Below are 11,748 nucleotides of genomic sequence, written 5' to 3' on the forward strand. Positions count from 1 at the left end.
GCAGAAAAATTCACTAATCTTTATCGTGGATGGGGGATTGAAGTTATTTTAAAGCGGCGGATTTACCTGGAAAGCGGACCTACTCATCGTCGTACGGCACTAACGTGACGTCACGCGTAGTAATACATTCCACGGCCGAATCACAATGAGTCTTCGAACCTACGCCAATGGGACTGCTTTCGATTGTTGGCGGGCGCCGCCATCTTGGTCAGTGAGCTTGTAAGCAGCCGTCCGAGGAGGTGTCCGTTTTTCGGTGATACGTATCTAGTGCGAATTCTCGAATCCTTTCAGCGACCCCGTGAAATCCGCTAGCATCCAGGATGTCGGAGCGGGAGGACAATGTCTACAAGGCAAAACTGGCCGAGCAGGCAGAACGCTATGACGGTGAGTCGTTATTTTTAACGAAATCTTTCGGCTTCCAACAGAAATTCGGTGAAATTCGTCGATGACCTCACGAAAAAACCTTTCCACAGCTAATTATTCCGTGGTCAATTTTTCCGGTTGTTATACTTGACAGACGATGGGCGTCCTCTCATGTATTTGCACACTTTTTTTTGCCACTTATTTCCAAAGAACTGTCAAAATCTAACTTCAAACGTCAGAACTGACAAATTCGCCTACCGCGCGCAATGCCGGTCCCTCGAGGTGACCCTCCCTTTTGCTTCCTACGCGTTTCTCTACTCTTGATCGGCACTTTAATTACAGCAATGAATAATTCTAGAGTTCGTCGTGGTTATGCCTCGTTAATCATAATCCATGCCGAGTGACTCGGGACAACGTTGCTAGGCGTGTAATCGAACGTGCGATAACCGCATTTCGAGTGACGCATAGACATGGGAAGGCAAAGCTTTTAACCGCACGTATCTATCAACTCGTGTCTAGGCATAAAATCCCTCAAACTTATCGGGATTATCTTCTTCTTCATTGGTTCTTTTTTCAACCTTGTCCCCATGTCGCGTCTCGTCCTATAGAGTTCCATCATTTCTTTATTCCCGTCCAAAGTAAAGTATGGCTATTCGCTTGGGGACTTTTCCCCCCTCCCGTCTGTGGTGCCTTCAAAAATTACGCTCTACATCTTCGCGCAGTCGTTTACACGCGATATCGCTGTTTCAATTTACAACATTGCGTTTTAAGTAACAGTACAATAAGAACAAGTCCCGTTTTACGAATTCTTGAAAAGGAACGACGAAAAAAACACTACCATCAACTTTTCCCGATTTCTTTTACCATTGAGAACAATTGCGTATACGCAATGTCGTCTTCACTGTTTGACAGGAACATGCATTACCTCATGAGCTGTATATTATCTGTTAAGAGCTACGTGAACGAACAGAAGAGATAATTGAAAATCCGCCTTACTACGGAGCTAAAACCCATTAAAATGTTGCAACAGTTTATCTGTGATGGCAAATCACTTAGATGTTCATTCAGATCCAAACGATATTTCATGATATCACTAATCTTCTTCACAAATATACGTGCTGTGATTTTGGAAAAAATATATAAGTACATTATTTTTAGGTAAAATTATTAATCTAATCTTGATTGGATGCCAATCACAGCATGAACCTATTAATGACTAGGCAAATATTTGAATAGATAAAATATTTATCAAGAAGATCTCAGTCAAAAAAGGTATCAGTGGAGGGGTTAATTTTGAGGGTAGTAAGAGCAAGCAGGCAGAGGGAGAACCAGGCAAGGGGATGAGTGAAGCAAGGGAGGTCGTAGCTGAAGGAAAGTATTGATCTGTGCCTGCTATCCTGTGTCCCTGTACACTCTCTAGCCCATGTACTTTATTCGTGTTAACTCTCTGGTCTTATCAATTCATTGAATAAAAGGAATTACTATGCTACATCAATCATGTATTTTATGCATTTTAGAGAATTATTCGTTTTGATTGTTTTATATATGCATTTAATTACAGCTGATTAGCTTACACAATTTTAATATTGATTTATCGTAATGATTGCTCGAAGGAGTTTCACCCTTTTTTAATCCTCGTTAAGTTCTTGTTGCATAACGATAATATCTCCATTTTTCAAATTGCTACTTTGGTTGAAGAACTCTCAAGGACTTATCTGCAGGTCCATTTGCTACTGTTTCTCATTCGCTGCAAGAGACTTTAAACTTCATTTAAAGGCAAAGGATTGCTATTCTGTTCCGTTATTTGGCTTTAAGAAACAACTGTAAAACTTTTACATTAATGGTAGTTGTTACATTGCTATAGTGTTAAGTTTCATTATTCTTCGTTTAAGATGTCAACACATATTAGATTTTAAGATGTCTAATTTTCCACTTTCGTCTTTACTTTTAAGGATAACTTTGAAAAATCTTATATGACACTTTAAATTTTCCAGTAAAAAATGCTTTATACGCATATTTGTCCGTGTCATCTCCAATGACCTAACAATTATGAGAAAACGGATCTTGATTTTGATCTTTTTAACAGAATAATTTTAAAGGTCATTGAGACGAATTTTGCTGTTGTATTATAGGTATTTCGAATTGTTGCAGGAATTTTCTTGTTAAGAAAGGTGAAACAATGCTTTATTTCCTTTTGCTAATTTTTTCTTGCAATTCTTTTACATAAAGTAGAGAAGTTTTTATCAAGAAATTTGAATTATTCAATACATGATTTACAAACCAAGTACTGGACCTCTGGTTTATATGTTATTTAATGAAATGCCAGCTGGAGCAACCGGAGTTCGAAAATTATATCACAGTGATTCTATGTAAATAATGAAATAGTGAATAAAATGGTGTAGATTGCAAACTCTGGATCATAAAATTTGACAATTACCTCAGAAACTCCCAGTATCTCCGAAAATCATGGAACCACTGACATGGTACTCTGAAATCTATGAATGATTTATGAATCAGAAATACCTCAGAATTTTATTTATATGCATGTAACTTTGTAAGTGTTTTTTTTTTTATTCGTTAGCTCTGAAAAAATACTAATTTTGACAGTAATAGCTACCAATTAACTTACTATATTTGACCCCTTAGTGACACCTAATAAGTTCTTGACTTAGATAAAAATAAGAAAACACGAGATAAATGAACTTTGTTTGTCCTCTTCATCAAGTCTTCATTTTCGTTCTTACACATCTTTCATCAGCTAAAAACAGAAGTGTGTGAAAAAATTATTGCTCTTGTCTTGAGAAAGATGTTCCGTAAAGCAAAACTGCATCCTGGCATTTGTAATCCTATGTTAGTTAATTGTATCATGTGTCATAAATTTGACAAACGTTTGAACTTTAGTCATAATATTTGTATTGCAGAGATGGTCGAGGCGATGAAAAAGGTAGCATCCCTCAATGTGGAGCTTACCGTCGAAGAGAGGAACTTGTTGTCTGTCGCGTACAAAAATGTGATTGGTGCGAGAAGAGCCTCATGGCGGATAATCTCTAGTATCGAGCAAAAAGAAGAGAACAAAGGGGCTGAGGAAAAACTGGAGATGATTCGCCAATATCGTTCGCAAGTTGAAAAAGAACTCAGAGACATTTGTGCCGACATACTCAATGTCTTGGACAAACATCTTATCCCCTGCGCGTCAACCGGCGAGTCTAAAGTCTTCTATTACAAAATGTAAGGACTGTAACTTTATTCTGTTTTATCATTACCTCATTTTCCATATGACATTTTTACTGAGAAACATTGATTCGGTTACAGGAAGGGTGATTACCACCGTTACCTTGCAGAATTTGCAATTGGTAACGACAGGAAGGAGGCGGCCGAGAACTCACTGGTTGCATACAAGGCGGCGAGCGACATCGCAATGACAGAATTACCACCTACTCATCCTATTCGCCTTGGACTGGCTCTTAACTTTTCCGTGTTTTACTATGAGATTTTAAACAGTCCCGATAGAGCGTGTCGCCTTGCAAAGGCTGCCTTTGACGATGCTATTGCTGAACTGGACACCCTTTCAGAAGAGAGCTACAAGGACTCAACTCTCATTATGCAACTCCTCAGGGACAACCTCACCTTATGGACCTCGGATATGCAGGCAGACGGTAAGTCATAGTTATTGTTCTATTGACTCAATAAGGATTTATGAAATGATATTCTAAATCTTGAAAATTCGTGAAAAATATAAAAAGAATTAGTCTTAGATGGGACATTTTCAATCTAGAATCTGAAGTAGAGCAGCCAACTGTTCAAGGAGATGGTGCTATACCCATTACAAGTGATTCCCATCCTTAAGAACACTGTCCAACTCTCCCTCCTTATACCATCATCAGGTTAGAAATGTCTCCTTACTGATCAAGGTCAATTTAAACCAAGAACACCTGTTAATTGAATCGAACAATCAAATTATGAGATTTTCAATAAGATAATTTTCTCTGTAGTTTTTAGGTAAAATTATCATTGATAAAAAATTTGTATTTTCTTGTATTACTACTTAAGTTTTCAAAGATAAAATTGAGCTGCTTTTTGTAATAGGCGAAGGCGACCAGAAAGAGCAGCTGCATGATGTGGAAGACCAGGACGTGTCGTAACTTAAGTTGCAGTGAGTGTCATTCGCGCATACAAATGAAAGAAAGAAAAAAACTGTTAATAATTCTTAAGCAAAAAAAAAAAAAAAAACAAAAACAAAAAAAAAACAAAAAAAACATACAGCGGGTGGGAGTTCAGGGTGGGGAGGGAAGCTCTTTAGCTATCATGTGGTCGTACGTGTGGTAAAACACACATGCGTTCACTCCAAAATCATCCAATCACATGTTGTTGAGTTATGGAGCACGCAGAAAAAGTATAAGAGAAGCATCCTGCGTATTAGTGAGATTACAAGCATTTAACAAAGTGAAAATCCGCTGCCTGTTGCAATATTAGTTCCTGGCTGAGTGTAGCTTACACTGTTGTCCTGGGGACCAATTTGCTGTATGTAGTTTTCTACATTGCGTACGCTTGGATCCAAATTCTTGAATGCCAATGCGCCGAGACCCTAATTGATAATCAATAATTATGTAATCTTTTAAAAAAATGTAGTTGAACTATCATTAACGTGGATCATGAGAAGAGGTTAGAAAAAAACATAAACATTAACATTTACTCCGTGTAAGAAAAAAAATTGTTATTACCATTTTTTTTTTTACAAACATTCTTATGCTATTGATACGTGCTGAGACATTAAAAATACGAACACTTTGCTACTAATGCAAAATTTTTCATTTTTCCTTCTTTTTTTTTATAATCATAACATTACGTGTATCTATGTGGCGCATTGAAATAAATTATTTTATCCATCATCACCTACATTCATGTACATCAACGTAAATTAATAATCAAACTTATCAAGTTGTGAATCTTCAAAATCAATTCGTAAATTGAGAAACTAATAGCTCTCTTTTTATTCGCATCCCTTTTTTTTGTTCTTTCTCTTCGTCTTATCCACGTAGCTTAATACTTTTTCTGGAGATTTTACGTAAATATCAGGTATTTCTGTGAAGAAGCTGATGTCTGGTAATCCTGCATGAAACATCTGATGGTAAACTTTTCATTGTATTGCATTCGTTGATCATAAAATGTCATGGAGAGTACCACAATATCTCTTGTTCCTCATATACTTTTACTTACGTAAAATCTGTAAGAGTTTGAATTGAGCGTACGCTTGCAAGACGGACACCGGGCATGCTTAAAAGAAACAATAAAATAAAATTGAAAGAGAAACAATTTGTGGAAATTGGTGTGTGGCGTGCCCCTACATTTAAGTATTATAGCAGTAATATTAATTCTTAATTATATTATAAATATATTACAAAGAATAACATTAAATAATATTGATAATACCATAAGTAAGTATATTAATAATAATTTTAATTGTACAAGGAGCCGATTGAAGTAATTAAGATTAACTTTTGCAATAGTGAAACGTTATATACTGTAAAATTATGGAAATACCACGGGGTATTTAATTATTGAATCTAAAAACAAGACATTTAAAAAAATAACGTGAAAATAAGACAAATGCCAATGCTGACAATGTAGGCAACACACACACGCAATTCGATAAACACTTAGAATCAGTAAATCATATTTTGGAATTCGCATGCGTTCACTCTGTATTAGGAAATTAATACAATACACCAATTACGACTTTTCCTGTAAAGCCACACATGAAAACTGAAAATAAAGTCATTATTACTGTCTATTTTGTGGCTTGTTAATTGAATTTCGATGGAAATAATTCAATACTGTAGACTTGCGAAGTACTGAGGTTCGCAACTAATGATTTAATCTTAATTGAAACTATTTGCTATCTCTGCTGAAATCAAAGGTGTTTGTGTCATATACAGGTACTTTTATGATGTATCAGTAACAGCCCAATCATATTAACCAAATTCAATTTAGACCATGGACATATCTATAACTGTATATGTGTAGGTGACAGAGAATTAAGTTGGAATTGAATCAAACTAGTAGTAATTAAATGCTCATTATCTTTTTGTTTTTCATTACTATCGTCCGTTGTTATGTATTTTGCTAATTTCAAGATGTTCAAACGCAGAAATTCCAAGGTGATGAAGTAAGTTTAGGTGTCTGGAATTTTGATTCACCTAATATAATATGGAGATATTTTTCCCTCTTGTTTTTATCCAACTCACTCATTGTATTGTGTATCGAAATATTAAAAGTAGACATAATCTGAAGTTGAAGTATTTATAACTGTCACATTATATTTTGATATAATCAACATGACTGAAATATCATTCGTGCTATTATCACATCATTTATTCGAGGATGTTTATCTGCAATTACATGATAAAAGGACATACAAATTCACATCTGATACTAAACGAATGTGTCTCGGGTTTCAGTGGTATCATTATCACAGATTATTTAAATTTTCTAAAACTCAACAGTCTACTTGTATAATATAAGTGATTCTGCATTGTTGATTCTGATTGACACAAAAAGAAGAAACGCCCTTTCTTGTTTATAAAACGAAAGGAGGTAACTTATTTCAGTTTAATATAAATATATACAAAATTTGATATCTAATACAATTAAATATCTTCCACGGAATTCAAATAAGTACACATACTTCACAAGTTAAGTAAATTACAGAATAACTTCTAATTTTATACACGGGTTAATGTCTCCATTTTTTCTGTAACACCATGTTTCGATTATTATTTATTTACTTAAGTTTCGTCAAATTCGTTATTTGTTCTTCCGAAAAATTTTCGAATCATCTTGCTAGTATCTTGATTACACATAAATAATTTTTTCTTTATAAATATCTTCTCACAATATTTTTCAGTAACAAACTTGGCATGAGCCGTTGTCATGAAATAAAAAATTTTCTGTACACTTAGTACTGGTAAACCAGACCAGGTCGCTAATTCTAATCTTCTAATTTTATACATGAGTTAATATCTGAAAAATGTTTTCGAACATCTCATATAAATCATATTTGCTTACTTATGTTTCGTAAAATTCGTTATTTGTTCATCCAAAAAAATTTTGAATTATTTTTTTTCTTTATACATGTATAATAATCTTCTCACAATATCTTTCAGTAAAATTTGCTGTACTCTTAATTCTGGTAAACTAGATCAGGTCACTGGTCTCTCAAGTGTGATTCACTTGAGCATTTATATTTTAGTCTACTAATTTCATATGTTCACAGTCATAATATGATCAAAAAATTGTATGGCATTATATCATCAATGAGTCAGACTTACTGTGTTTTACTATGCTGAGATTGCGGGGACTGTTCTTGGACAATTCCACATCACTGTACATTGAATTGGATAAAGCCCGCTTTGGTCCTCGTTTATTGATGTCCACCTGTCGAAGGATTCTACCCAATGGACTTTCTATCCCTGCCATAATCGGAGACAAACTGATAGGTGTGAGAGAACGTGCTCTCGTTGACAGTGATGTACTTCTTGGTGATTTTGAACTCCTGTCAATTGATCTACGTCTTGCCGATCTTAGTTTCACACTACGTAGCATGTCCAGCGAGACTGCTGGACCACGAGGGTGTACAGGTTTGTGTAATTTGTTTTCCTGGAAGTGAATGTTCATGATTTTTTTCAATTCGATGGAAGGTTTTGTATTATATAGCATGTTTCATTGGTAAATCTAATTGATGATTGATGACTTCTTTGGAAATATCTTGATTAGAGTCAGCTGTAAAGATTGGACCAAAATACAGAAATCGAAATTACTTACGAAAATACATTGACCATTCGCGATATTCTAAGTATAGAATAAATAAATTTTATGCCTTGTCGAAAAATATCATTTTTATAGCCCCACAATTTAAGACCTTACCTTGGCTGATGGTGCTGCCTTTTTCAAAGTAACTTTCAACAAATCTTCTACTGTAATAGCTGGTCTGCTCTGATGTAATGGAGTAGAACACTTTCTAGTGGGTGTTTTGAGTCTCCTGCTACTCTTTGGTGTCGTGGGTATTATTGGCTGTAATGGTGGTGGTGGAGGTGGTGGAGGTGGCGGAGGTGGCGGTGGTGGTAAGGATGATTTCACATGTGTACACTCCAACGTACTGTTTATTGACTTTAATTGATCTGATAAAATCGTGTTGTTTTGCACAAGATTAATATTGGTTTCGCGCATGCCAGTAACTTCTGTGGTCAAGACTGAGAATGCCACTTCACTTTGCATTCGAACCTATAACAACATTTATTTATTTAGAGTGTCAAGTTTCAATGTAGTGATGAGAATTTCTTGTAGATAAAATTTAAATTTATAATTAGTATGTAATGTTGGCGAAGTGAAGTTGTCAATTTTTCAATGAAATCAAAATACCTGATTCAGCTCTGCTGTAAGTTGCGTTACTTTTTCACTTAACATTGATATTGATTGTTCGTGTTCACATCTTATCGTCGTGACTAATTGAGTCAACTTGTCAACTATTTCATCCGAGTCATTTCTTTCAGGTTTTCGTACATTGGTTGCAGCTATACTTTGGAGCCATACCCATCCCTTCAGGAAAGAAGCAGCTAAGTTACCATCTTAGAAGACTTAAAGTCGTATGTAACATGGCTTACATATATTATGCTTACCTTTCTAAGTAATTCAACAAATTTTTTTGTAATCCATATACAAAACTCTGTAATTTTGGTCAAAGGTACTATTACAGCTCTTATTTGCACTGCCGGAGGTTGTGCTATTCGAAGGCAGTACTTACAGTCTGGATGTGGTTTGGCATAATGGAGCTCCTGGGATTCTATCTATGAGAAAGGTTCAAAAATTAAATAGCTAATTCATTTTGTCAGTCGGCAGATTATGAGAGCACTTTCTCGTCGTACCACCGTTATGATGATCAAAATTTTAACTTTGGATGCCCTGGAGAGCCTTAGAGCTCCCAAACAGTGTCAAAATTAATACAGCTAAAATTCAGTTCAACACTGAAACAGGAATAATTATATTTTACCTCTGACGCAGACACTTTTGCATTCAAATCTGATACTGTTGGCAAGTCAACAGATGCTGGTGAGCACGAGGAACTGCTGCAGTATTTTTTCAGAGCTATAGTATATTCACTGTCATCCTGCTCCGTAGCAATCGGTTTACTTTGAAATTTTAAATTTGGGGGGTGAGCTATAGATGTTTTTGGCTTGTTCTCACTTTCAAAATGCAATGCTGTTCGACTCCTTTTGGCTGGCGGTGAGCTACTTCTCGAATAATTGATTGCGTCATCTCCATCCGCATTTGACCAGCAGTAAGTATCTCCATTGTCATAATATGTTGACTGTGAATTAAATTGGTCACACAAGTTTGTGTTACTAGCTTTGTCATTTATATAATTAGTTGGCAACGGTCCAGGTTCAGATTGTGTGTGCAGAATGTCTAATTGTTCCATGCTTGGAAATATTTGTTTCTTTCTGTACCAATTCTCATCTACTTTCAGCAACATTTTATCAGCTTCTGAATATTCCCCCCCTTGGTTACATTCAAATCTAAAACATCTATTCACTGAAGAATTCGTTTGGCAACTCTTTGAACTCAAAGGGCTATTTTTTTCCAAGATACATGTATCAGAATTACTTTGTTTGTTCAGATCATTGAAATTAAAGCGGTCATTAGTCTCGTTAATTTCGTTATTTTTAGGCTGATCAAAAGTCGTAAGAGTTATGCTATTTTTTTGCGTATTATTGACAATGTTGTCATGCGTTTCAGACCTTGCTGCGCCTTCGGCTTCTAATTCGATTATCACAGCAGAGTCAAGAGATACAGTTTTATTCATTAGATAATTATCGAGATTGGTATGACTATGTTCAACTTGAATATCCTTCAACATGGAGGAAGTATCGTCACAACGTTGCGTCTCTGATATCACATTTTTGAAGCTTATGTCGAGCTTTCTGATGGATTCCATGTTCAATATTTGTCTGGTGTCACAATCTGGTATTTCAAGGTCAAATTTGGATCTTGAAATTTTTCCAATTAACTTTGGACTCAGATCCTTAAAATGCAACGGGTCAGTCGAATTTTGGGAATTACACATCACCGCTTCAGGAGTCCTTAGATTTGGATCTGGTGTATCATGATCTACTCCCAAACTTTGGTCAAGATAGTCAATTTCAATATTTTCATTTGATTTATCCAGTGTAAGACAAGAATCTTGGAGAATTTGCTTTTGGCGAGCTCGACGGTGGTTCTTACGCCTCGTCATTTTTGCGGCTTGTCGATAGTTTGTTCTTAAAGCGAATGGATCCAATTTTCCAGGAATTGTCACTAAAAAATAGTGACGCTTCAAATAACCGAAAGATGCAAAAGTTTCAAAATAAGGATAGTGTGGTTTATTTTTCTAAGGTGATAGTTTAAATTTTTTTAACTTCTAACTTCTAATGCGATAATTTGAACATCATAATTCATTGTAAAGATATCACTAATTACGAAGATCTTATTGTGCTATAGGAATAAATATTTAATTATGAGTTGACGTGTACCTAAGCATGAATTGTAGTTTCCAGTGTGAGTTTGTGTGACTAATCGTAACCCCAGTTTATACAATAGTATGGCATGTAGTTTAAAAAGTATTTGGTATGAATTACCTTGAGCTTTAAATCAGGAGACTTATGAGAAAAAGTTTGCTACACAGAAAAGTCTGGTTGACTCGTTCAGTATTTTGTCACGACCGATGCAAATTTGAAATATGTTAACCGACTTTATTACTTCAGACATTCTGTTTATTTACATTTTGAGAACGTCTGTATGACAGGTGTCTCTGATTGGGTGACAGAATGCTTTTGACATTGGATTGGAGAGACAACTAAACATTCCCAAAGTTTGCTTGACTCACAATATTTCTGCTAGCTTTTTTTTAGTACACACAACCACGATAATAGCGCGTGCAACGGATTGGGTTTCAAAACTATTATTTGAAAGCCGTACCGTTGACTGAAGAATATACAGTTGCTCTAATGGGCTTTGGTGTGACAATCGAAAATCGACGTGCGCTTGCGCCCCTTGAGTTGTTCGAACTGTAAAGTTGAGAACTTATTGCAGAACATGAGAGAGTTACCGATTTCGACATGAGGCTGGCTGCATTCACCTTCCGAGTAACAGTTATCGCAATGGTAAGCCCACGCCAGTGCTTAGCCTGTGTCTAGTTACAGACTTGTCGGCGATACAAGAAATTAATAAGAGTATTAATTTCTTCCAAAATTCGTAGCAAAACAGTGATTTAATTAAAGCATAAGTACCCGAGAGAAGAATGTAAACATAGATTATAAATAATGTACGATATTAATATATATGATCCATTTA

At 35.5% G+C, this 11,748-nt stretch overlaps 2 protein-coding genes and 1 long non-coding RNA gene across 4 annotated transcripts; 2 read left to right on the forward strand and 1 right to left on the reverse strand.

The window, feature by feature from the left end:
• Positions 1 to 192: 192 nt before the first annotated feature.
• LOC124178017 (14-3-3 protein epsilon) lies at positions 193 to 6,154 on the forward strand. Of its 2 annotated transcripts, XM_046561081.1 has the most exons (5): positions 193 to 384; positions 3,285 to 3,591; positions 3,676 to 4,019; positions 4,139 to 4,247; positions 4,450 to 6,154. In XM_046561081.1, exons 1-4 carry the CDS (start codon positions 321 to 323, stop codon positions 4,207 to 4,209), a joined length of 786 nt encoding a protein of 261 aa, XP_046417037.1. In that variant the 5' UTR covers positions 193 to 320; the 3' UTR covers positions 4,210 to 4,247; positions 4,450 to 6,154. The 2 variants fall into 2 exon arrangements, with proteins under 2 accessions (XP_046417037.1, XP_046417038.1); XM_046561082.1 differs by lacking the exon at positions 4,139 to 4,247 and having other exon boundaries at positions 195 to 384.
• LOC124178013 lies at positions 5,423 to 10,651 on the reverse strand. Its single transcript, XM_046561054.1, has 5 exons — positions 9,410 to 10,651; positions 9,039 to 9,206; positions 8,782 to 8,958; positions 8,287 to 8,643; positions 5,423 to 8,019 (listed from the first exon to the last, which is right to left on the reverse strand). The coding sequence occupies exons 1-5, from the start codon at positions 10,649 to 10,651 to the stop codon at positions 7,666 to 7,668; spliced, it is 2,298 nt and encodes a 765-aa protein (XP_046417010.1). The 3' UTR covers positions 5,423 to 7,665.
• Positions 8,606 to 10,292, forward strand: LOC124178020. The gene is made up of 4 exons (XR_006869710.1): positions 8,606 to 8,797; positions 8,913 to 9,005; positions 9,104 to 9,697; positions 10,156 to 10,292. It is a non-coding gene; the product is annotated as an uncharacterized LOC124178020 (long non-coding RNA).
• Positions 10,652 to 11,748: the final 1,097 nt, after the last annotated feature.

The sequence above is a fragment of the Neodiprion fabricii genome, chromosome 3, assembly GCF_021155785.1.
Source record: "Neodiprion fabricii isolate iyNeoFabr1 chromosome 3, iyNeoFabr1.1, whole genome shotgun sequence".
NCBI lineage: Eukaryota > Metazoa > Arthropoda > Insecta > Hymenoptera > Diprionidae > Neodiprion > Neodiprion fabricii.